Source organism: Ceratotherium simum, chromosome 2 (genome assembly GCF_057802395.1).
Source record: "Ceratotherium simum simum isolate JZ-2026a chromosome 2, ASM5780239v1, whole genome shotgun sequence".
NCBI lineage: Eukaryota > Metazoa > Chordata > Mammalia > Perissodactyla > Rhinocerotidae > Ceratotherium > Ceratotherium simum.
The window spans coordinates 71,293,898-71,321,848 of NC_141901.1; the positions used below are offsets into that span (position 1 = coordinate 71,293,898).

At 37.2% G+C, this 27,951-nt stretch overlaps 1 protein-coding gene across 4 annotated transcripts in view; it reads right to left on the reverse strand.

Moving 5' to 3' along the window:
* Positions 1-24,879, reverse strand: part of MTF2 (metal response element binding transcription factor 2) — a 76,041-nt gene extending 51,162 nt beyond the window's left edge. For all 4 annotated transcript variants that reach the window (XM_004420837.3, XM_004420834.3, XM_087447328.1 and 1 more), the window contains exon 1: positions 24,637-24,879. Coding sequence is in view for 1 of the 4 variants with exons in the window: in XM_004420834.3 (XP_004420891.1) it covers positions 24,637-24,641 (5 nt within the window). In the remaining 3 variants the exon portion in view is untranslated. The remainder of the gene's footprint in view (positions 1-24,636) is intronic.
* Between the last annotated feature and the right edge of the window lie 3,072 nt (positions 24,880-27,951).

The following is a 27,951-nucleotide window of genomic DNA, read 5'->3' on the forward strand; positions in this document are numbered from 1 at the left end:
TGCCCCACTTGCAACAACATGGATGGACCTGGAGGGTATTATGTAAAGTAAAATAAGCCAGAGAGAGAAAAACAAACACCTCATGATTTCACTCATATGTGGAATATAAACTAACCCACGGACAGAGAGAACTGTTTGGTGGTTACCAGGGGCAAGGGGGTTGGGGGGTAGGCAGAAAGGGTGAAGGGAGGCATTTATACGGTGACTGACAAACAATAACATATAACTAAAATTTCACAATGTTATAAACTAGTAAGACATCATTAAAAAAAAAAAATTCCAGCAAAGCAAATTTAAAAGAGCCTATATGATCAGCTGCTATTCTTGCTGTACTTATGTAAATAATTGGGCCAAATTTACTGAAACGATTTATTTTACAAACTGGTTAGTCTTAACTTGGCTATCTTTGGTAAAAATGAGGGTGATTTTAGAGAGAAAAATCATGTTTCTGTACAAACTATAGTACACATTCACGGATATTAGATTCTAGTTCTGTTAATTGTCTTTGAGGTTTTTGCTTTATAGCTGTTAACTGGACTGGATCCTTGTCTTGACATGAGTACAGCCATGTTTGGCTGCTCCATTGACCTACAGCCACCAGCACAAAAAAGAAATACAAAGTTGCTTTCTGTGTGGTGGGAACTGGCCTTTCTCCCACGGAGAGAGTTGCAAGTTGTAACATTTCAAGGCTCTTGGAGCATCGTAGCGCGGGATGGACTGGCCATCTGTGCCGGGCTAAGACGATAACCAAAGAGAACAATGCACGTACACAACTACTGGGCTGGAACGTTAGCCAAGGGGCTCAGTGCACGTACGCCACTGATAACTATTTTGTGCATGGGAACACTAGATGCTTGCTCTGTAAACTCTGTAACTGCTTATATAAACTGCTGGAAGCTGAGACCTGGTGAGAGTTCCACCTGTGGAAGGGACACCTTGCCCAGGACATGTGATCCTTGCCCAGCCGCGTCGATTGACAGGGCTCTCCCGGCAGTGGGGCGGGGATGTTGTGAGTAACTGATTTGATGTGAAGTAATTGATTTGATATGAAGTAATTGATTTGATGTGTTCTCTTTTCGGTCAACCTGGTGTTTCTCTTTCCGGTTGATTTGTGTCATTTCTCTTCAGCCGATGTGGGTGTTTTCCCTTTCCAGTCGGGCTGATGTTTTTTCCCTCTTAATATTTGACCTATTTGGATCTGTTTGCAGACTGTCGCCTTTACTATCCTCTATATAATAAAATATACCTTCGGTCCATTTGTTTGGAGTGGAAAGTGTCTTTTACGTCTCCGATCGAATCCCCGAACCTCTCATAACAATCCTGAATTCTTCTAGTCTCCTGAAATACCTGGTTACAAATCTCCAAACTAACATTTTCAATTTTTTCCATCATTTTCATTTGGAATCACTGAGAACTGAACTTGCCCTTTTTCCTGAAGCCTTGCAAACTGAAACTGGAAGACTTAAGATAAACTTAAGAGAGATCCATGTCTATTGCTCTGTAAGTCACTCAGAAAGATACCTGAATACCCGAAGACATTATCAGAGACGTTTCAAACTGCAAAGGATGCTTCAACTCTGACACCTAGAAATCTTTTTGACTGGCTGCCCCACTTGGCTTAAAAACTGGTTTATGATTTGCTTTCCTCATTAACCTTGTTTTTCTTTTTGTCTCTAGAAATGCTTCTTATTAAATACCTGGTTACTTGTTTACACAATACAAGCCTAACTTCTGGAGCCCACCTGCATCACTGTCTTACTAAGAGACTGGTTCAATAAGATGGAACAACCTATGCCCCTCATCAACAGGATGTCCCTCAAGATTGAGGAAAGAAAACAAAAGGGGAGAATGGATACCAATTCAACACAAGGTTGACATAAGGGAAGCCATATGATAGAAAAGAAACCATATTGTAACTTTGAATGACCTCTAACTAACCCAGATATGCTCTGTGGATTTTATGGCCCCTCCCAGCTGCTATAAGTTGATAACTTTGTTCTCTTGAGTTCCTTAGGAATGTGATGACCCCCAGATAGAAAGTCTATGTTGTCATCATCAATGACAACTGAAAGATCAGGGTATAGGGTGTTGCTCTGGTCTCTGATGCATATCCAGTAAAACAAAAGACTATCAGGAACTAAGAACAGATGGATGCCTCTACCCTGAGACTAGATGTCTGCCCCCACTCTGAGATCAGATGCCACTCCACCCAGAGACCAGCCCCCTATATAACTGGCCTGTAATCTTTGTTCTGTAAGATGGTTCTTTCAGACATTAGTTGGCCATCTTCCCCCTTGCTAGCAAATTGTAATAAACTGCCCTTTCTCTCTGCCACTATCTTGCCTCTTGACAACTGGCTTTTGTCTCGCAGCAAGTAGATTGTGCCCTTTGTGCGGTAACATAATGACATTATTATTACAGCAACATTAAAAGCTAGAAGACAGTGCAACTACTCAATTAAAATTTTGAGTTAAAATTAAACTGAGTGAAAACCAACTTTACAACCAGCCAAATTATCAATGAAGAGCGAGGGTAAAAGAGGTACATTTTCGGCATATAAAGTCCATAAAGATTTATCACTCAAGCACGTTTTTGGGAGGCCTGATAGAAGATACCAGAGAGGAAGTAAACCAAATAAAAGGCAGACAAGGCATGCAAGGGAGTCAACATGGCAGAGAGGCAAAGGGAATTCCCAGGATGACTGTGAAGGCAGCCCCCAAGACAACATTAGTGCAGGAACTCTAAAGAACAAGTCCAGATTAGAGAAGAGCTCCAGGAGAGTATCTCTAACAAAAATAAATGTAACTGATAAATTATTTGATAGATTGACAGTGTGGGAAACTATACTGCAAGACATTTTACAGAACAGTGGAAAGATGTGTGAAGATTTCAATGTTCAAAGAAAACTAAGCAAATTTTATTTTTTTAATGAGATAATATTTAAACCCAGTTGTCTAAGAAAGAAATGCAATCTCAGAAATAACAGCTAAAAGCAGCTAACAAATGTCTGACACTGTAACAAGTACTTTGCATGTATTAACTCATTTAACCCTCACCATTACTTTGCCCATGTCATATTCTATGCGGCTCATATGTAAAAACATTTTATATAATCATACAAAGGAAAACAGGGTCTGAAATTTTTTGTATAAGAACAGGGGAAGAGGCTATGAGAGAAATTCCTCATCTAACATTATAGGAAGAAAATGTCTAAAACTGATGAATCAAGACACAGCAACGTCTTATTTAGAAATATAAAGAAGAAATAGCTGAGTTAAAAGTAGTTGCGTCTAAGAAGGGTAGAAGGAACAGATAAGAAACTGCATGTTTTTGGTTAAAAGTCTTTTAATTTTACAACTACTTGATGTTATCCTCTTAGAAAGTAATATTGTGATAAATATCAAAAATTAACTTTTAAAAAGATAGAAAACGATAAAAGTCAAGACAAATCCTTGGTAACACCAACATCCATAGCAGTAGTTCCCAAAGGGTATCCTCTGGAATAACAGTTCTACAGAATATTAATAGTTGCTATATGAAAAAGGGGTTCCAATACCAAGTAAACTGGAGGGTTTTTTCACAGAAGGATTACCTTGGAGCCTTTAATATGTTAAGACAAACTTCATAGTTTTTCCCTAACATTAGACCACAAGAACTGCCCAGTCCCTCCCCTTGCATCGGCTCAAAAAACTACTGTTTTAAGGCAATGGTTCTCAAATGTAAGTCCACAGACTAGTGTCAATCTATAGCAAAGTGAGAATAGCAAGGACAATGTACTGAGCTTTTAACTAAGTTAAAATTAATCAACTAAACAGAGCATTCTGTATTTTCAGAGTATATCCTTCTTAAGAGTTAAAATATCTTTTCTTTTATGAAATGATGGTGATAAGTGGCAGTTTTTAAAAGCATTCTTACTTTCCAAAATAAAAAGCTGGCAACCCTATGTCAGTACACTACCCCCATCCCACCAAAAAAAGTTAATCGTTCGTGAAAGTCAAATCTGGGAATCTTTGGAAAAGTCTTATTCAAATGATGGACAAAAGAATCCTCTGAGGAAAGAAGTCACAAGAGAAACAGAAAGATAACCCAGGCAGAAGAATATCATAAAAAACAAGGAAAGACAACTAAGAAAAAGGAGACAGTAGTGTATCTAACAGGTTAGGTAAAATGAGTAATAAAAACTGTTTATTGGGCCAGCCCTGTGGTGTAGTAGTTGGGTTCAGAGCTGGGCTTTGGTGGCCCAGGTCTGCGGGTTCGGGTCCCAGAAGCAGACCTACACCACTCCTCAGCCATGCTTTGGCAGCGACCCACATACGAAATACAGGAAGACTGGCAAAGATGTTAGCTCAGGGCTAATCTTCCTCAAGCAAAAGAAGAGGCAACAGATGGCTCAAGGCGAAGCTTCCTCAGGAAAAAGAATAAATAACTGTGTATTGAAGGTAACAATTCCGAAGTCACCTACAATCGCTAAATTCAAATGCCAGACTATGTGGAGTTTAGAAGTGAAGAATAACAGATTGAGTTTAGCTTGCTCTTTCTGAAAGCTTAGCTCAAAGAGATCAAAGGAGGTGTTTTGGGTTGGGAAAAACTTAAGCATTAATATAAGCTATTGGTTACAAGAATGCAAAAGTTGTTGAAACTAGAGGAAGAATAATTTAACCATAAATATTCACATTCTAACAAATCTACTCTCTTGTTCCCATACACTGATAACTTAATCTGAATCTTCTGTGTAAAACATATATTAAAAGCAGAATCAAATACTTTTCTAGAAATTTATCACCTAAATAACTCCAAGTAAACAATGGAATTTGCATTTTAAACTTTTCATAGTGCCTGGCACAAAGTAGGTACTTAATAATTATTTCTTGAATAAATTAATGAAAGCCTATACTTACCAATACATATACTAGTAAATAAATCCTCCATCTATCAAGCATCACTATCCTATGAATACACATATTCTACTACACACAACTCCAAATTTGTTCATGTATTTAAATGTAGAATTAAAAAACCAAAAACTCTTCTAAAATTGTACTTAATTTCACCTCACTTGAAGATTGAAACTAAAAACAGGCAAATTCTCCACCCTGACCTGAGTCAGGTTCAGCGTGAGCCCTCTAGAATTAAAAATAGCTTAGCCACCTAACAGATCAGGCAATGACAGAGGTGTTTACAGTTTCAGTTAAGTGTGGCTTTGGCTCTCTTCATGAAATTATAGGAAATATGTTTAAATATCTAAAAATTTAGGGTAAAATAGCAGTTTTATAGAACATTGCTGTATGTTTAGGCTTTTGCAACAAGTGTACAGTTTTGTGATCACAAAAATATTTTTATAAACTATTAAAAAAGATTATAACTTTTTAAAAAATTATAAATGACACTGTTAAATATATCAAGTGTTTTCAGGATGGCAAAGAAATACCAAACATTTAGAGACAGTATGAAACTTCAAGAATATATCAGATTAAAAAAATGACTGGTTAAGCAGTTTCATCACAATACCCACAGTCATCTAAACTATTTGTGCAAATGGAAAACAGAATGTCTCCACAATGACATTTTAACGCTAGCTAATAATATTAGTTTGCAGACCACTCATGATATATTAGTTGTGAGATGATTAGTTATCTTGCATATGCAATAGACAGCAGGTTAACTACACATTTAAAACACTAAAACCAATAATGCTAATAATATACACAAAAACCATGGATAACCATGAGTTAAGTACACAGTCATGTGCAAGTCCACAAGTGGTAAGGTTGATTACAATACATAAACGAAACCCCACTAACAACTTGGGCAAAAAATGAACTGAATGGAAAGTTCAGAACTTTCATTATAATACTACAGAATTTGGCCCTAAGACCAGGGAGAAAGAAATATTAGAAATGAGATATCCTTGCTTCAAGCCACTAACTCTGCCCTAGAATTAAAAAGTTCCAATTCCTGATAGAAAAGTATGAACTGGATCTTCGGTAGTAGAGCAGACAGATTAAAAGGGCTTGAAAATACCTTCACCTTACTATAGTGTTCAACTTTCTCAAGAGCATTCACATCTCATTTTCTCCTAATAACAATGCCATAAGATAGAATGGGGAGACTACTAATCCCTTTAACAAATAAGAAATCTGTAACTCAGAAGTAAAATCACTTCCTTAGAGTTCTAAACAAAGTCAGGTAATGCTGGACTACATCACAAAACTCCTGACTCTTAAAATGGTAAACTCTAGTAGATCACATTGTCTCTGAGAAAGACTAACTTATTCTAGATATTTTCATTCTGGATCCCAATTATGAACCGAAGTCACAAAATACAGTGGGAAGGCCAAGAATCTTTTCAGACTTAACAAGTGGTGAGCTCAGGTCATTCACTGCTACTATCAAGCCTCTTGTCCATAGTATATTTAGCCACAAGGGTTTTATTTGTTGTTAGTGCCCTAGAGTCAATTCCGACTCCTAGTGACCCAATGTACAGCAGAGCAGAACTCTGGCTGGTCTTTTTTTCTGCATCATCCTCTCAGGCTTTTATAGGCCTAATTTAAGTCTACCAGTGATGAAATGCATTTCTAGAGATGGGTCAACTTGGTTATTAAGTTTCCTGGGATAGGAATAGCTGGCTGCCCCTGATTTTGACACAATAAAAAGCTCAAGAACAAGTGTCTCTAGTTTGCTTTTCCAAAGCTCTGCATTTAAAAGTCTCATACAGATAAATACAAAAGGACTTTATAAATAGTTCAAAAACCAACAAAACTGGGACATTAGGATATTTATTAGGCTGAAAATGCTATGCATAAAGTATCACATGTTAGTTTTCTTCTCCCATAGGAGTATGCATCTCAAGATCTAGCTATATAGGCCTCCTTTCAATTTTTCAAAAACCAAAATCTTTCCCACCCAAGACATTCATACATATTGTACCTACTACCAAAACCACCCTCCCTACTCCTTCATTCATAGCTGATCCTTCTAAGTAATTCTATCAAAGTAGTTGTACTCTATAATATTCTCTATCAGAGAACTCTTGTTCTTTAAAGCACTTATGATGACCTATAATTATATTTTTTCCCAGTTCTTTATTTTGAAAATTGCCAAGTATAATCAAAAGAATATAATAATCAGTATACTCTTCAGCTAGATTCACCAATTAATACTTCGTATTTCTTTCTCTCTCTCCCACATATACTTTTTTGCTGATCCATTTGAAAGTTGCAGACATCATGACACTTCACCTGTAAGTATCAGTACGTATCCCTTAAAACAATAAACTTTCTTCTATATAGCCACAAGGCCATTATCATACCCAGCAAATTTAACATTAATATTATCGCCTAATGTACAGTTCAAATTCTCCCACCTGACACAAAAATGTTCTTTCAAAATCTAGGATCCAGTCAAGGTTCGCACTTGCATTTGTCATGTTTCTTTCGTGTCCTTTAATCTCAACTGTATCCTTGGGTTTTGTTTGTTTGTTTTTTTTTTAACACTCGACATGTTTTGAAGTTGGCTATCTTGGTAGCATGCTACACATTCTGGATTTGTCTTATTGTTTCCTCATGATTAAAGTCAAGTTAAACAGTTTTAGCAAAAACTACATAGGTGATGCTGTGTGTTTACATGTTTCGTGTGTGTGTGTGTGTATGTGTGTTTCTCCCTTCTCCAAAATACTGCATATTCCACGTACCTCTAGCATCTAAGACTATATATCCCACATAGAAGGTCCTCAATAATATTTGTTGAACAAATAAGAAAATGAATTCTCCACAGCATACAGTACCAAAATACAGTACTGACTTCACAACCAACAGATATTTGTTGATGCTAATTCATGATTAAGAGGTAATGTCATTAGGCTCCAAAACTATATTATGATGAGAATGTTTTGAAATTTAGTATAAATGTATTTTTGGTACTAGGTAGCTGCTCTTAACCAGCATTGCATAAACTACTCTTCTATCTATCTAACAGAGAATTCATGAACTACTATCAAAAAGTCCTGACTGGCAATAAGGGGTTCAAGTACCCATAAAGGAACCTTAAAGTAATGTGACGACAGGAGGAAATAATGCTCTCTCTTCTCATTGAAAATTGGTTTATTTTGTTTCTATATGTTTAAAGCATCTGAATATTATAAAACTGTTATTCTAAAAAAACAAAAACAGAAAGATTCTCTTAGGAATAGTAAAGTGGTTTACGTGCCAGACACTCACTCCTCAAAGAGCTGCAAGTCCAAGATGATTAAGACCTAGTCTCCTGGGGGCTGGCCTGGTGGCACAGTGGTTAAGTTTGCCTGCACCACTTCCGCAGCCCTGGGTTTGCAGGTTCGGATCCTGGGTGCGGACCTACGCACTGCTCATCAAGCCATGCTGTGGTGGCGTCCCATGCACTAAATAGAGGAAGATGGGCACAGATGTTAGCTCAGGGCTAATCTTCCTCAGCAAAAAGAAGAAGATTGGTAACAGAAGTTAGGGCCAATCTTCCTCACCAAAAAATAAAAGACCTAGTCTCCTGGCCTCAGGTAACTTGAAATGAGGAGAAAATAATAATTATTTATTTTTCAAAAAGCTTAGGTACTATAAATATACATATATGCACAGCAATTAATGCACAAAGAAAAGAACTTTTTTAAAAAAATAATAATCATTTCTGCTATGCACACACCTTCTGAAAGAAGAACTTGGCTGAAGGTCTATTGGGGCACTCAACTCCTTCACTCACAAGGTAGGGTCATATTTCAGAGAAAACAGAACCCATGGACACATGAAATTCCTCAACTTTCCCTCACCCCTTTTTCCCTAAACCTATCCACAAAAGCACGTACCTGATTCACTTCCCTAAGGAAGACATGCCTCTTCTCTCCAATATCAGAGAGAGATCTCACATCAAGAATCTCACTTTCAGTTACCTCCTTTCCTTTATTTTAAATCTCCAACTCTGCCTGGTGCAAATCTGCCATAACCAAAATTAAATTAAAAACAACAACAAAAGTCCTTACAAGTTATTCCTTCATTTTTCTCATTCTTTTCACCAGTGAACTTAAAAAAGCACATTCCACTTAATTTACTGCTGACTGTCCTGATTACTGTTAACAATTGCATCAAAAGACCTCCAAATGACCAAATACCAGACAACACTCTAATTTCAGTTCTCACTGTACCCTATCTTTGTATAATAATTGATACTCGTGACCTATTTCTTAAAATTCACTTCCCTTGGTTTCTGAGATACCTGTCACTCTTCTCCCACCTCTGTGATGTTTCCTGTACTGATTCTTTCTCCTCTGCCAACCCTTTAAATGTTCAAGTTGCCTAGGTTTCCCTCCTCCTGTTCTGTGTGTTCTGCTTGTCCTAAGTAGTCATGTTCTCCTAATGCTTCGCCTAATTTTTATCTGTTGACGATTTCTAAATCTCTTATCTCCAGCCCCATCCTCTCTCGAAAGCTTCAGACTCTTATTTCCAATTGCCCATTAGACATCTCAACCTGGATTCCCTCAGCACCTTTAACTCAACAAAACTGACTTTCTTTTCAAATTCCTTCCCTTTCTCTAGTATTCTGTATCTCATTTAATGCCATTACTATCTGACCAGCTCTCAATCTAGAAATGTGTTATCCTTGATCCCTCCCTCTTCCCTAACCCTCCAAATATTCACCAAATTCTGCTGATTCTTCCTTAACAATCACGTCTCAAATATCTCCTACAACCACTTTCTTATTTCAGGTCATTATTAGCTCTTGCCTGCACTATTACCATGGACTAACTGATCTTCCTGCCACCAAGCCCATTGCTCATTTAATGCACTTTCAATCTGCAGTAAGGAAAACCTGTTTTAATCACTCACTCCTTTGCTTAAAGAGCTCCAATGGGTCCTAGTACCTAGAAAAGTCATTAAGTAAGGGACACATAATTTTCACATTTAACCCTATGAAATGTAGATGTGTTACAACCAATGGTATCTTATAATCACTAACTGGCCAGGCAGTAGTAGCAAAGTAGTCCTCATTGCCAATGCATACACATACACTAAGAGCATCTGCATCAAAACATAGAGAATGGGTGTCAGCAGCCACTGGGGAGAAAATACTGAGGCATCTTTTATCCCTCCAGAAACCAAATGATTGCAGGCGAAGGTGGAGTACATAGTAAATCAAACATGTTCAGCTGGTTTCCCAAATAAGAATCAAGAGTATACCTGCTCTATTTAATTATAAACCTGCAACAGAGACCAGCATCAATTTTTATATAATTATTTTAATTCTTATATAGATTAGTTTAAGAAATACTGTCACCAATACTCATGATGGCATAAAAATTGATACCGTGAGGAAAAACTGTGCTATAAAACTCAAAAAGTAATTTAGAATCCACACACACAAAAAAACCTATTAGAACTAATAAACAATAAACAAGTTCAGCAAAGTCGCAGAATACAAGATTAATATACAAAAATCAACTGTATTTCTATACACTAGCAATGAAAATCTGAAAATGAAATTAAGGGAAAAAATTCCGTTTGCAATAGCAACAAAAAGAACAAAATATTTAGGAATAAATTTAACAAAAAGTGTAAGGCTTGTATAATAAGAACTACATAACAGAGAAAAAAATTAAATAAGACCTCTCAGATTGAAAAGACATCCCATGTTCATGGATACTAACACTGTTAACATAGCAGTATTTCCCAAATCGATCTACAGATTTAATGCAGTATCTATCAAAATCCTAGCTGCCTCTTTTGCAGAAATTGACAGACCAATCCTAAAATTCATACAGAAAAACAGGAACCCAAAATACCCAAATAACTTCGAAAAAGTAGAAGAAAACTGGAGGACTCACAATTCTCGATTTCAAAACTTAATACAAATCAACAATAATCAAGACATTATTGGGCCGCCCCGTGGCTTAGCCGTTAAGTGTGCGCGCTCCGCTACTGGCGGCCTGGGTTCGGATTCCGGGCGCACACCGACGCACCACGTTTCCGGCCATGCTGAGGCCGCGTCCCAGATACAGCAACTAGAAGGCTGTGCAACTATGACATACAACTATCTACTGGGGCTTTGGGAAAAAACAAAGGAGGAGGATTGGCAATAGATGTTAGCTCAGAGCTGGTCTTCCTCAGCAAAAAGATGAGGATTAGCATGGATGTTAGCTCAGGGTTGATCTTCCTCACACACACACACACACACACACAAAAAGACACTATGATGCAGATATAAGGACACATAAATCAATGGAATAAAATTCAGAATCCAGAAACAAACTTACATTTACGGCCAACTGATCTTTGAAAAGATTGTCAGAACAATTCAATGGGAAAGAAGAGTTGTTTTTTAACAACAGGTTCTGGGAAAATGGTATGCACACACAAAAGAATGAAGGTGGACACTTAACCTCATACCCCATACAAAAATTAACTCACAATGAATCATAGACTAAATGTAAGAGCTAAAACTATATAATTCCTAGAAAAAAGCATAGGAGTAAACCTTTGTGACCCTATGTTAGACAATGTTTTCTTAGATATGACATCAAAAGCACAAGCAAAAAAAACAAAAAGGAGGGGGCCGGCCTGGTGGCGCAGTGGTTGAGTTTGCGCGCTCCACTTGAACGGCTCGGGGTCTGTGGGTTCGGATCCCGGGCACAGATCTATGCACCGCTTGTCAAGCCATGCTGTGGCAGGCGTCCCACATATAAAGTAGAGGAGGATGGGCACAGGTGTTAGCCCAGGGACAATCTTCCTCAGCAAGAAGAGGAGGATTGTCAACAGATGTTAGCTCAGGGCTAATCTTCCTCACCAAAAAAAAAAAAAGAAAGAAAGAAAAGAAAAAGGGATAAATTGGACTGTATCAAAATTAAAAACTTTTGTGCTTCAAAGGACACCATCAAGTGAAAAGACCCACAAAACAAGAGAAAATAATTGCAAATCATACACCTGATAAGAGACTTGTACCCAAAATATATAAAGAACACTTACAACTCAACAATAAAAAGATAAATTACCCAATTTTTAAAATGGGCAAAGCACCAAATAGACAGTTCTCCAAAGAAAGTATACAAAAGGCCAATAACTACATGGAAAAGATGCTCAACAATATTAGCCATCAGGGTAATGCAAATCAAAACCATAATGAGATTCCACTGCACATCCACTAGGGTGGTTATAATCAAAGACAGACACGTATTGGCAAGGATGTGGAGAAACTGGAACCCTCATAGTTGCGGTGAGACTGTAAAAGGGTGCAGGCTCTTTGGAAAATGGTGTGGCAGTTCCTCAAAATGTTAAACATAGAGATATCATCTGACCTAGCAATTCCACTCCTAGATATGTACCCAAAAGAAATGGAAATACATGTCCACACAAACCCTGTACATGAATGTCCATAGTAGCATTACTTACAACAGCCAAAACGTGGAAACAACCCGAACGTCCATCAATAGATGAATGGATGAACAAAATGTAGTATATATCCATACGATGAACTATATTTTGGCAATAAAAAAGAAATGAAGTATTGATATATGCCACAACATGGACATACCTTGAAAACATCATGCTAAGTGAAAGCCACAAAATTGTATGATTCCACTTATATGAAATGTCCAGCATAGGCAAAATATAAACACAGAAAATAGATTAGAGGTTTTCAAGGGCGAGAGGAAAGGAGAGGGAAATGGGGAGTGAATGCTAGGTGGTATGGGGTTTCTTTTGGGGGTAATAAGATGTTCTAAAATTAGACAGTGGTGATGATTACACACTCTACCAATAAAAAAAAAGCCCACTTAACTGTATACTTTAAAAAGGTGAATTATAATGGCACACGAAATAGCTCAATAAAGCTGTTTGTTTTTTTAAGTGATTCAAAAGAAGCAGACTTTTAACAGGAAGAAGTCCTGGGAGAACCTTAACCCAATGTACTTCATTTATACTTTCCTTTTTATGTTTATACAAGAACGACAGATAATAAAAAGCTGTCTTTCAATCAACATAAAATAAAACTTCTACATGTTAAGCATCGTGTTCCAGCTTAATTAATAGGGCTTTTTCTTTCTTGGTGATACATCAAATAATGGTACATTTTGCAACTGATAGCATCTTATATTGGATGAAAGACAGTGTTTCCTAGAGAGCTGTAACCTGTAACTTAGCAGGAAAAGACATTTTTCATTTTATGTAATTATTTTAATGTGTATTAAAAATATATTTAATCCTAAACTGACAGTTATAGCTTAAAATAAAGCTAAATTAATGCAAGTTAATATAAAGAAAAACATTAAGTAAATAATAATAGTGATGATACTCAGATATGGCAAGAAATAGCGCTGGCAACAAAATTCTTAAGTTTAGGAAACACAGCAGTCAAAAGAATAAAGTCTAAAATATAAAATGCTTTCAAAAGCTAGCCTCCCTCATAAAATCCTCATTCCTACTCCCCAATATTTCAATTACAATTACTTCATTATTCCTTACTATCCCGTGAGATGAGGCTGTCAAGAAACAGACCATACAGGGCTTTATCTGTCATGTGTGGAACTTAAAAACAAGTATTTCTCAATCTTTTTTTCCACCTTGGCCCAATGCTCCTGAAAATCCCCATTTACAACAGCAACTTGCTATAGCATTAGTTCTCTTTCATTTCCTCCTCTTCTCCCTTTTTTTGAGGTGGGGGCTATTTTTAAATGTATCTCCCCATGTTCCTGAGATGCCACCATTCTTGAGCAGGATCTCAAGAATTGGCTGCCTCCTCTACATCTAAACCATCATTAGTATGACCAGCAATTGGCCTTGGGAGAGAAGAAAGGAAGAAAAACGAGGGTTCAACTCACAAGACAAGTGAGTGGGAAGAGTGAATGAGTGCTGGTATCCCAAAGTAAAGCCTTTCACATTTTGGCATCATAGGAAACAGAAGGGAGCTAGTCCATGTACACAAGCACGTATTGCCCCCTGATTTAATAAAAATTGAAAAACTACAGTATAAAAGACAAAGCCCAAGGAAACAGTCTCCAAAGGAAATAATACAGGGAACAGAACAGAATTTTAAAAATGAAGTCCAATTAATATACATAAAGAAAATCAAGAATCTATTGCACCCACAAGTTAAAAACATGATGCTGATTGGTCCTGAAGAAGGACCAATCAGAGCCCAAAAATGAGCTCCTGGAAATTAAAAACATGAAAAAAAAATTTTAATTGAACTGGAAAAATAAGTCAATGAAACAGTCCCCCAATTATAGGGGTGGGCATGAAGATCAAGGAGATGGAAAATATAAAAGAAAAGAAGACTTCAACAAAGAGATAATGTAAAGGAGAAAATTATTTTTTTGATCCATCCACGTGTATTTTTTTTTAAGTTTTTTTGTGTGTGTGTGAGGAAGATCAGCCCTGAGGTAACATCCATACCAATCCTCCTCTTTTAGCTGAGGAAGATTGGCCCTGGGCTAACATCTGTGCCCATCTTCCTCCACTTTATATGGGATGCCACCACAGCATGGCCTGACAAGCAGTGCATCAGTGCTCCCCCGGTATCCAAACCTGGGCCGCCAGCAGTGGAGCACACGCACTTAACTGCTATGCCACAGGGCCGGCGCCATCCATGTGTATATTTTCTTTTACAAAAATTAGGTCTAGGGCCAGCCCCATGGCTTAGCGGTTAAGTGCGCGCGCTCCGCTGCTGGCAGCCCAGGTTCGGATCCCAGGCCCGCACCAACGCACGGCTTCTCCGGCCATGCTGAGGCCAAGTCCCACATAACAGCAACTAGAGGGATGTGCAGCTATGACATACAACTGTCTACTGGGGCTTTGGGGGGGGCGGGGAATTAGGTCTACTTTACATATTGCTCTGTAACACGCCCTTTTTTTATTTAACACTATATTAGGAACATCCTTCCACATCTAGAAATATATTTCCACAGCATCCTTTTATTTATTTATTTTTGCTAGTTAATATTATTTTTGAGATATAATTGACACAGTTTCAGGTGTACAATATGATTAATATTTGTATATATTGTGAAATGATCACCACAATGTCTTGTTAACACCCATCACCACAGTTACAAAATTTTTTTCTTATGATGAGAACTTTTAAGATTTACTCTCTTAGCAACTTTCAAATATGCGATACAGTCATGACATTAATTTTATAACTGGAAGTTTGTACCTTTTGACCCCCTTCATCCATTTCACCCACCCCCACTACACCACCCCCACCTCTGGCAACCACCAATCTGTTTTCCGTATCTATGAGCTCGGTTTTTTGTTGATGTTGTTTTAGATTCTATACCTAAGTGAGATCACACAGTATTCGTCTTTCTCTGTCTGACTTATTTCACTTAGCATAATGCCTTCAACGTCCATCCATGTTATTGTAAACAGCAAGATTTTATTCTTTTTTATGGCTGAATAATATTCCATTGTATACATATACCACAACACCTTATTTATCCATTCACCCACGGACGGACGCTTAGGTTGTTTCCATATCTTGGCTATTGTAAATAATGCTGCAATGAACATGAGGGTGCATGTATCTTTTCAAGTTAGTGTTTTTGTTTTCTTTGGATAAATACCCAGAAGGAATGGATGGATCACATGGTAGTTCTTTTTTTAATTTTTTGAGGAGCCTCCATACTGTTTTCCATAGTAGTTGCACCAATTCACATGCCCACCAACAGTACACAAGAATTCCCTTTTCTCCACATCCTCACCAACACTTGTTATTTTTTATCTTTTTGATAATAGCCATTCTAACAGGTGTGAGGGAAAATTATCTTTTAAATAATAATAAAGGAAAATTTCCCAGGGCTGAAAGGAGATAGGAATCTTCAAAACAACAGGACTTTCAAAGTACTGATTTTTAAAAACCCTAAATTCACATGAAATTGCATAACACTGAAAACAGAAGACCCCAAAAGCTTCCAAAGAGAAAAATCAAGTTACCTACAAAAGAATAAGCATCAGACTTAGAATGTGACTTAAGAGCAACACTAGATTCTAGAAAACAATGGAGCAATGCCTCAAAATTGTGAAAAAAAGTAATATTCAAACTAGAATCCTATATCAACAAAACTAAATTTTTAAAAATGAAGGCATATAAAATAAATTTTAAGATCTTAGGCCAAAACTTCAGGATTTGGAAGTATCCCCCAAGAAAGAAAAAACACGAGAGGCAGGAAATAGTGCATCCAACCCAAGAGAGCAACATATGGAAGTCCCAGAATGCAAGCCATGAAAAAGACCTAGAGAGAAACCAGTCTGGATTAGAGCAAAAGGAAAGAGGGCTCCCAGAGAGGTGTTTAAGGAAAAAGGAGGATTTAACAAACTAGACAGTATAAGACACTAGAAAAATTTACAGATAAAACAAAGACAGAGAAAACATGAAAAAGTGTTAGAAATTTTAAGGGGAAAAAACGTTATAAGAAAGAAACTGCAATCATGGTACTATCTGGCTCTGCAGAGAATATTACTTCATCAAAATAATATAAAAGCGATTTATTAATTTTCAACCTTTAGAAGCAACCTATAAACAAAGCAGAGATAATTATGGTCAAGAACAGAATATTAAATGTTATCAAATTAAAAATATAAAAGTGGGGCCGGCCCCATGGCGTAGCGGTTAAGTGCACGCGCTCCACTGCTGGCGGCCTGGGGTTCAGATCCTGGACACACACCGATGCACCGTTTGTCAGGCATGCTGCAATGGCATCCCATATAAAGTGGAGGAAGATAGGCACAGATGTTAGCCCAGGGCCAGTCTTCCTCAGAAAGAGGACAATTGGCATGGATGTTAGCTCAGGGCCTGATCTTCCTCATAAAAAAATGTATATATATAAAAGTAAAGTAAAGATGACAAAAATTGAGAGATGGAAGGAGGAAGAGAAACGAAGGTAAAGGTAAGGACTTATTAATAATACCTTAAAAAGTGGAGAAATAAAGTCTAGACTTGATGGAATAAGAAAAAAGGTTTAAGTTTAAAGTTACAGAACTAACTAAAAGAAAACCCAAAATTTGGAAAGGGGAGAAGAGAGGTAGGGCATACGTGAACTGAATATTTATCACAGCAGGAAAGCCTTTATACAGCAGGACGTCTGAAGTGAATGAATCAAATAGTAGTGTAGAAGTATTATCTAGCATTATGGAGGTAATGACCAAAAGAAAGGAATATAACACTTAAAAATTACAGTGATTCCCTCTCAAAGCAGGACTCAGGAGGCCTGAAGACTGTAGCTTTTCATTTTAAACACTTCCCCTTCTGTACTCTGATATTTTTAGTCAAATACATGCATTATTCCATTAAAGGAAATTTTAAACTATTTAACATAAATGAAAAATATGCTAAGAAGTAAGACAATGAGGCAAGACAAAGGCATTTTTGGTAGCTGTCTGTGTGGTACAGATTACTTTCTAAAGTTCTTTAATATTTAAATTTTCTACAATGAGCCTATGTGTACATAAAAAATATATCTTTATTAATAAAACTTTGGATGGGAGCTGAAGAAATTGAAACTACTTTTTCAAATGGCTTGGCTATGTAAAGGAAGATAAGGCTACATACATATAAACGAGGATACATGGTCTAAGGTGAATAGCTTTTTCTATGTTTTTAAATATGAAAAGTCTTGACTATGTTTCCAATGTGAAAGGAAGGTATCAAAAGATAACTGAAAACACAAGTCAGAGAAATAGAATCTAAGTATAAGGGGAAGACAAGCCTTCAATGAGAGAAGGGACATTTCTTCTGATGTGAAGATGAATGCACTTATAATTAAGTCGGCAGACGTGAAGACAGGACACAGGAGCAGTCCATGTCTGAGAGCCTCAAATTTTTTCTATGAAGAGACAAAAAATCTGCTTACAGAGAGACCAAGATTGCTAAACACCCTGCAATGCATGAAACAATCCTAACTTCACTCCCTAAAGAAACAGTGGACTAGAGTAGCAGGTCTCAAGGGATGGTACCTGAGAATCTACATGGTCTACAAGGTAATAGCTAGTTTCAAACTAATATTAAGACATTATTTGCCTTTTTCACTCTTTCTCCCACAGTGTAGAGAGGAATTTTCCAGAGGCTAAATACGTGATGATTTCACTCTTAAGATTAATGGTATGTACACATATATATTCTTGTTTTTAAATTTTCTCAGTTTTATTTCTAATACAGTAAATATTGATAGAGATAACCCACACAAAAGTTCTTGGGCTCCTCAATAATTGAGAGTGTAAAGGGGTCCTGAGACCAAAAAGTTTGAGAATCACTGCACTAAGGAATACTATAAGAAGGTTCCACTTTTGTTTGTCTCTCTAATGAGCAGCAATAAAACAAAAAATTGAGATGATAATATCATATTCTTCAGCCTGTTTTTAAGAAAAACAAATCTAAAAGATGAATTTAGACAACTGTCAAAAGTGGAAAAGACTGTGAGACCTAAAGGACAATAGAAAAAATATACTCAGGAGAAACTTGACTTTGGGAAGGATTCTATCCTTCCTGATAATTCTCATCATTAACCTAAAGGAAAAACAGTGTCCATTGTTTTCATTATAATCTAGACTCTTATTTTAGTCTTAGAAAGTACCTGGAAGGTCATTTACATCCTAGCTAATAAAAAAAATCCCTCCTTATAATATCCCCTAAATAAGATGATCAGCTAGCCTCAGTTTAAACATTTCCGTGAAAGGAGAATTCTCTATCTCACAACACTTATAAATGCAATTTTATAAAACATTTAACAGTCCACAAGGTTCCTAGACTACAAAGTTCCATTAACTACTTTATTAACCACTGATTTAAAATATTTTAAATATGAGTGTGATGGAAACAGTACTAAAATGTTTTTCTTTATCATTTCAAGTACGAAAAACATGCCTATTATTAGTCTTTCCTTTGTACAGCTCTTAGCAATGTTTTAATAAGAACTGGTAAGTTTCTAACCTTGACCCTAGAACAAAATCGAGTACTCTTAACGCTAGCTGCAAAAATCAAGTGGGAAAAATTTTAAAAACACAAAAATATACAAAATTCTATACCAAACCAAGGGTTTGGAATCTCTAGGTTATGGGTTATGAGTTCTTTGGGTTTTTGGTTTTTTAGCTCTACAGGTGATTCTGGTACTTACCTAATGTCAATTAGAACTATTGGGGCTGGTCAGCAATTTATAAAACACCCCAAAATACCAAGGGCCAGTATTTTTCAGACTTTAACTAAATATGGTTTTTAAAACACTTAACATTTGGTTCAGTGACACTTCTAAATATATTATACTCAACAGGGTACATGGTAGTTTAGATAACAAGTTTGAAATCATAATTATGAATAGGGCAAAATAAATTATTCATTATTAGACATACTCATTACCCGGGGAGGAAGGCTGTACAGGGTGTTTTTAGTGCACAGGCTTTACCATAGGTATACATGGCTCTCTTGTTCTAACAGCTCTTCTGGAAAAATATTTTGTAAATTAATACTATACAATTACATTGTACTTAAGAGTTTATAAAGTGCTTTCTCCTATATTTTCCTTCTTGACCCTTCCAGCAATCCTGTGAATAACACAGGCAGGTAATATCTCCATTTTATAGGTAAAGAAACTAAAAGTGCTGCAGAGCTAGAGCTAGCAGATTAATCGCAAACCTAAATCTTCTGAGTATATAGTCAGTACTTTCCACTAGACAACTGTATCTTCCTACTTCGTTCTCCAACACAAATAAAAAAGTTGTGGGAGCTTTTTCTACAATGCGTAGAAACTTCACTGGCAAGGGTAGAGAAAAACAAAAGTTCATCTTTAGTTTGTTTTTAGCACCTGGCTGACTGAAACCAAACAAATTCAACCCATTCTTGCTATGCCTGCTTGGGACCACTTGTTCTCTTCGTTTTTATTTTTTAATTGAACATTTTAGTTTGAGATAACTGCAGATTCATACACAGCTGTAAGAAATAATAGATTCCGTGTCACTTTTACCCAGTTTCCCCAAATGGCAGCATCTTTGAAAACTACAGAATAATATCACAACCAAAATATTAACGTCAATATAGTCAAGATACCATTATTTCCATCATCACAAGGATCCCTCACATTGCCCTGTTCCCCTAATTTTTAAACCCTCATCTTAGGCAACATTTGGAAGTATATACTCATTAAGTCCTTATTCATTTCTATCCATTCAAAATATGAGAACTGTCTCCACAAGCCATTAAAAAAAAAACTTTACATCACACAAAGTATTGGTCAAGATTGTCACGACATGATGTAAGATTCTTAAACCACTAGTACAACAATATCCCTTGCAGAATGAGATTTTCAAGTGAAGATGCAGTTCTAGCTTTTTAAAATAAAATTTTTAAAAAACTTTAACTGCTATACATACTGTATGGTTCCATTTATATGAAGTTCTAGACAAAATTAATCTAAAGTGAAAAAAATCAGAACAGTATTTGGGGAGGGGAATGGCTGAGAAAGGTTACATGTAAGCTTTCTGGAAGAGAGAAATATTCTATACCATGATAAGGGTATGAGTTATGCAGGAATATCCATTTGTTAAAACTGTACTGGGATTAGGCAACGGTTTCTTAGATATGACATCAAAAGCACAAGCAAAAAAAGATAAATTGGACTGCTTCAAAACTAAAAACTTTTGTGCTTCAAAGGACATCATCAAGTGAAAAGACAACCCATAAAACAAGAGAAAATAATTGCAAATCATACACCTGATAAGAGACTTGTACCCAAAATATATAAAGAACACTTACAACTCAACAATAAAAAGATAAATTACCCAATTTTTAAAATGGGCAAAGCACCGAATAGACAGTTCTCCAAAGAAAGTATACAAAAGGCCAATAACTACATGGAAAAGATGCTCAACAATATTAGCCATCAGGGTAATGCAAATCAAAACCACCATGAGATACCACTGCACACCCAACTAGGATGGTTATAATCAAAAAGACAGACAATAAGTATTGGCAAGGATGTGGAGAAATTGGAACCCTCATAGTTGCTGGTGAGACTGTAAAAGGGTGCAGGCTCTTTCGAAAATGGTTTGGCAGTTCCTCAAAATGTTAAACATAGAGATATCATGACCTAGCAATTCCATTCCTAGATATGTACCCAAAAGAAATGGAAATACATGTCCACACAAACCCTATACATGAATGTCCATAGTAGCATTACTTACAACAGCCAAAAAGTGGAAACAACCCAAACGCCCATCAACAGATGAATGGATAAACAAAATGTAGTATATCCATACAATGAAATATATTTTGGCCATAAAAAAGAAATGAAGCACTGACACGTGCCACAACATGGATATACTCTGAAAACATTATGCTAAGGGAAAGAAGCCAGACACAAAAGGCCACAAAATTGTATGACTCCATTTATATGAAATGTCCAGGACAGGCAAAATATAAACATAAAAAATACATGAGTGCTTGCCAGAGAAAGGCGGAGGCAAAAATGGAGAGGGACTGCTAATGGATACAGATTTTTATTTTGGGGTGATGAAAATGTTCTGAAATTAGATAATGGTGATGGTTGTACAACTCTGAATATACTAGAATCACTGAATTGTACCTTAAAAGGGTAAAGTACCTGTGAACTATGTACATATATAAATATATGTGCATTATATCTCAATAAATTTATTATTTAAAAAGTGTACAGTTAAGATTTGTGCATTTCAATATATGTAAATTTTACTTCAAAAAAACTTTAAAAAATAATTAAAACAATGAAGTAGACTGGGGAGTGGGTAGAGGTACAGATGAAACAAGCATGGATACAAAAAAGTTCATTATACTACTCTGTTCACTTTGTATACATTCAAAATTTTCCTTAATAAAAAGTTTTTTTACTGATCTGTAAAAGTAACAAGGTAAATTTTTTTAAAAATAACAAAGTAAACTAATTTTACTAACACCCATTTTTGTTGTTTTTTGACAAAGGAAAAAGAGTCTTAAATATTAAAAAGCCCAGAGAAATTGAGACCATTATTCTTTTGCAATGTTATATGAAAACAGAGATATGACAGAAGACATTGTGTGTGGCAAAAATGAAGAATACTTCATCTTAAAAATGTACAAAGAAAATTTCAATCTCCTTAGTTCTAAGATAGTTCCTTACCCTTTGGTTCCTGTGGTTTCCATGGTTAATGGACGTGACAATTCCTAATAAATAGATGTAATAACCTCTAATACTGTGCTGCCCAATACAGCAGCCACTAGATACATATGGCCATTTAAATTTTAGTTTTAATGAATTAAATTAAATTATAAATTCAGTTCTCAGTCTCACTAGTTACATTTCTAGCGTTCAACATCCCACATGTGGCTATTGGCTATCAAACTGGATAGACCAGATACAGATCACTGCCATCAGTGCAGAAAGTTCTATTAGATAGCACTATCCTAATACATAAAAAAAAAAACACCCACAGAAACCTTTCACATTTCAATTGAGGGTTGTTATACTGTATTTTACTGCGATATCCTGAAGAACAGGGGAAACAGAGCATAAAAAGATCAAGCAAGGAATATCATTCAAGGAAGTGTAGACTAACTAAAACAGCAGTTAAATTTTACTTTCAGAATCACCAAGCTACAGATGTCGGCCAGGGCAACTCCTCAGAGGCAAATTTCCCCATGTTAAAATAGATTATCACCATACTGTCAGTTTCCTAAGTCAGATGTAAACATTATGGTGAAATATGAATAAAGCAAACTATCCATTCAGTCAAGAATCTAATGAAAAGGTATACTTATAATCCATGACATCAAAGAGTTTATGACCCACAGCAAAATACACAGAATAAAATCCCTTTCCGAACTGAGCTTTGAGGCAAAAGGCACAATTAAAAGGATTATTAAATATATTTTATTTCATCTAAGAAAAGGTTTAACCAGATGATTTCTACACTTCTAGTTCGAAAATTGTGTGTGCATTTCATCCTGATAGGCATAGATTTCCGTTAGTACCCTTTAACGTGAATATGCAGTATCAGGAAACAGGTGCACTCAATTCAAATACTTTACAATATTTATAGCACTTCAAAAAAAAAGTGAAGGTGAGCAAATTTAAAATGTGAATTCAAATACATTTTTATATTTAGGAACCTAAAAAAACAAAAACAAAAAATTTCACCTGGTATTCTCTCTCAAAGCTATCACTGCAAATGCTTGGAGTGTGAATAACACTCCAAATATCAAGAATATAATGCTCTGTCAAGAAATTTAAAATCAATTCTTCCCTTACCGAAACAACTGGGGACCTAAAGCTGTTAATCAAAATGGCTCCATTTAAACCATTTTCAAACCTTTGAAAGGTCACTTAAGAATTTAAGTATATTTTACTTTATCCATATTTAATAATTTTAAATTCACTGTCTTTGCAATCCACTGCCAAAAACAGGAATTGTCAAGAGAATGAAAACATGGAAATTGAAACCAGACTGTAGGCAAGGTATACAGGAGGGTCACATGGAATCAATCTGAAGGAGAAAGTTACTACTACCGGAGCATCTGGAGTCAAATTAAATCAGGCACTATTTACATATTTCTAGTTCTGTACTGACCTCACATGGTGCTTTCTTACGTTATACATAGGCCTACCTAGGTTTCCATATTTGAATTAGTAAATGGGTTCTATCTTTAACCAAAGTTAAATGTTTTAAAGAATAGAATAACATTCCATATTCTTTTTCCCATTGTTCGCTAACTCTCACTGATCGTCACATTATCCCGATAAATCCATCTGTTCCCTCTAGTTGCTTCCAAAGAAAAATTCTAGCCATCAAGGACACCAGATTGTAAAACACACAGAGTTAAGAGTTCTGGCACTACCAAAATATGTTGTGTTGGCAAATTAGTTAAAATCCCTTAAACCGTAACTACATCAGTTGTAAAAATGAATACACTAATACAAATCTACATCTGAGCGGGGATATGAGTTAGATTTAATTAAATAGAAGAATTGCCTCAGATTTTTTGGTGCACTCCAAATATAAGATACCTCTCCCCCATCTCACACTGTCCCTCCCACTTCTTCCCTTTAAGCTTTCAGGGTTTGCTCCCAGGCTCCACTTAGTGTTCCCCTTATCCTCGTACTCCATTCTGCCCTTTTACTCTAATCTACCCCCATACTCCAATTCCATACAATTCCACCACCCTCCGGTTCCAAGCTGCTACTTCCCTTTGCGCCCTCTAAGGTGCCAGGCAGGCCCTTCACTCTGCTCCCCACATCTCCATCAGTCCCCATTTCCTAACGGCTCCTCCTCTCGGTTCCCCACCCCCTCATCACCAGGTTCATCCTGCCCCTCCAACCGTCTCCCGCCCCCAGGTTCCTTCCTGCCCCTCCAAACACAGCTTCCCCGTCTCAAGGCTTCATCTTGTTCCTCCAAACGACTTCCCCAACGCCCTGCTCGCTCCTTTAGTCCACATTTTCTCCAACACCCAACTGACTACTCCTTTCTATCCATTCTTTTCAACATATACATAAATGCAAGACACCCACATACACAAACTGGAGCCCCCACCCCCACTTCGATCCTCCATCTTTCCCTTTTATACTTGCTTCCTTTCTTCCTCCCCCACCCACCTCCCCCGGAAGAGCCTGGTTCCCAGGCCAAGGTCTCTCACCTCATTCGGTCACTTCAGTGGTGCCAACCGCTTCATACAGGAAAAAACAACCAATAACGTCCCCGTGGGCGCTTCCCCTGCGAGTCCGAGCACTTATTGGGCACCCGCCCCACCAGGCAACCCACACATACACACGCACAAACCAAGGTCCTGGGGACGAGGGCTGGGGATAGAGTGAGCGTTCTTACACCGGCCTCAAACACAGCCCACTTCGCTACAGCCCCTCGCCATTTTGGTTTCCCGCGGACTGCCGGTGCATTCTGGGAGCGCGGAGCAACTCCGGTGCCGAATGGCAGCTCTCCTGGGCCGCGAGGGGGCGGGGACTGCGCTGCCAGCGCGGAAGAACACCGTGCCCTGCGTCCCCGGCCGCAGCTGAACAAAGAAGGACTCTTTAACTTTGCGGTGGGACTAAGTCCTTCCGCCGCCGGCGCTAACACAATAGCGCTGCGCTCCAGACTTTTGGCTGTGCCACTGCTGACTCTCGTGAAGGAAAGCGTCGTGTCCAACTTTCACTGTGCGTATTCTTTTCCTGAGAAATGGGACGGTGCTCTCTACCTCTTGCCGTTCCGATTTCCTTTCCGTGGAGAAAACCTTAGATAAAGCACGTTTCTTCTATATTCACCGTGAGGCCTGCTGTTCGAATTTCCTTCAGCGGGGAGGAGACCCTGAATGTCAGAATTAAATTGTGTTCGGCGATTATTGTCCAGCCCCAAATTCCTTCTTAGCAGCAGCTGTTTATATAGAAGATTTTCGGACTTTTTTCCCCTGACGATGAAAGGTTTTTCTGTTTATCTTCCTTGCAAATCCTCCCTAATTGTGATGAAATCTGAGAATAATTCCGTGCAAAGTGGTTTCTTTTCGGAATACAGAACTTTTTCATACGAGGGCAGACCCTTAGCCTGCCAATATTCTGCTGCCTACAGGGGCCTCAGGTGACAGCCTGAGAGTGCATGCTTGTCTCTTTGACTTGTGCTTCGATACAACCCAGCTCCTCTTAGTAGCCACCTGTGGTACCTTTGTAACTTTGTCAAAATATTTTAAAAATCATTTTATACTTTTGTCTCGTATTACATCACCGGGATAATTAATACCATGTTTTCTCTCTCGCTGAAAAAGTACCTCTTGTGGCCTAAACTCACTTTGCTCATATTTCCAAGGGGGTTCCCTCAGCCTGTGATCTCAGAATTAGGTAAATAAACATATTCATTTTATCCACATCCTTCAATATTTTAACTATTTTAGTCATACATTTCCACTGCTTTGCTTCTCCTGGCTAATAGTCCTAATCGGATTTTAAATCTGTCTTAACTATAGCCTCACTCTATCTGCTACTTTTCAAGTTTCACTTTCTGTGACTTCTATTATAACATAGTTTCTCATAAATTCGTCCTCAATGCGCTTCACACTTTTGGTTGAGGAGAGTTTTGACTTAAAAAAATAGGTGCAGGCCAAAAATGGATAAAAATATTATGCAACCAGGTATTTTTCCTGTGTAGCTAAGCCTAATCACAGAACATCAGTTTGGGAGAACATTTGGTCTGAGTTCTCCTCAGTGTTTCTCTCAAGCGGTCATCAAGCCTCAACTTCAACATCTTCAGTGGTTCAGTACCTCAGAAGCAGTCATTTCAATTTCCGAAACACTAATAATTAGAAAATTCTTCTTTATATAGATGTACAATCTGCCTTCCGATAATTTTCACTTACTGGTCTAACTTTTTAGCCTCTGTAGCCACAAGAAGTATTCTAATCCGTTATACATTAGAGAAGTGAATGATGCCTGTCTATTTAAAAAAAAAAAAAAACTTATTCTGTGTGAACATATGAGTGCAAAAGTGCAATCATTTAATTTAAGGAAACCAGATGCTCAGAGAATCAAGGGCACTGAGGGAGTCACAGTAAAATGCAAAGAAACCCTATAGCTGTGGTCTTAGAAATTTCTGTTAACTATGCAACATGCAATGGATTAGGACTTTAAGAAGAGACAAATATCAGCAAGTGCCTCAGAAGTACAAAGCAAAGTAACTCCAGTCAGAGTAAACTGTGCCATTTATTGTTGTTGTTATTTATTTCTGTGACAGTCATTTGGGTTGTTTACAAAAATTCTGGTTCTCCTCTCTTCCAGACACATAGTAGAATTTCACCCTCTTGCACCCTTGAAGTTAGGCATGGCCATGTAACTTGTTTTTGCCAATAAAATGAGAGGGGGAGCGATGTGTATCACTTCCTAGGAAAATCTTTAAGAGGCAGAGGCACATTCCCCTCCTCACTGCTGTGGTGATCATGGAAGCATGTGTGAGATAGAACATCTGTCATTTTGTGTCCCTAAATGACTACAATAAGCAGAGACTAGAGTTGTGCAACCATCACCACAACCAGTTTTAGAACATTTCCACCATCCCAAAAATACTTGTGCCCATTTGCAATCAGTCCCTGTTCCCATTCCCAGTCCCAGGCAGTCTGCTATGCGTCTATAGATTTGCCTTTTCTGGCCATTTTGTATAAATGGACTCATGCTATATGTGGTCTTTTAGTCTAGCTTCTTTCACTCAGCACAGTATTGTTGAGGTTCATACATGTTGTACGATGTGTCAGTAGTTCTTTACTTTATGTTGCTAAATAGTACTCCATTGTATGGACGTACTGTATTTTGTTTCCATTCACCACTTGATGCACATTTGGATTGTTTCCAATTTTTGGCTATTATGAATAATGCTGCTATGAACATTTGTGTACAAGTCTTTGTGTAGATATTTGTTTTTATTTTTCTTGGGTAGATTCCTAGAAGTGGAATTACTGTGTTGTATGGTAAGTTTATGTTTAACTTTATAAGATACTGCAAAACTATTTTCCAAGGTACAAGCAATGTGTGAGGGTTCTGATTTCTTCACATCCTCACCAATACTTTTTATTGTCTATCTTTTGATTTTTCCCACTCCAGTGGGAGTGAAGTGGTTTCAATTTGTATTTGCCTAATGGCAAATGATGTTGAGCATCTTTTCATGTGCTTATTAGCCATTCTTATATCTTCTATGGTGAAGCGTATATTCAGATCTTTTACCCATTTTTTAACTGGGCTGTTTGTCTTCTTATTATCAAGTTATAAGAGGTCTTTATATATCCTGGTTACAAGTCTTTATCAGACACATGGTTTGCAAATATTTTCTCCCAGTCTATGGCTTGTCTTTTTATTCTTGAATGGAGTCTTTTGAAGTACAAAAAGTTTTTTAATTTTGATGAAATCCAATTTGTCTTTTTTTTAGTGCCATATGCTTTTGATGTTATATCTAAGAACTCTTTGTCTGACCCAAGATCACA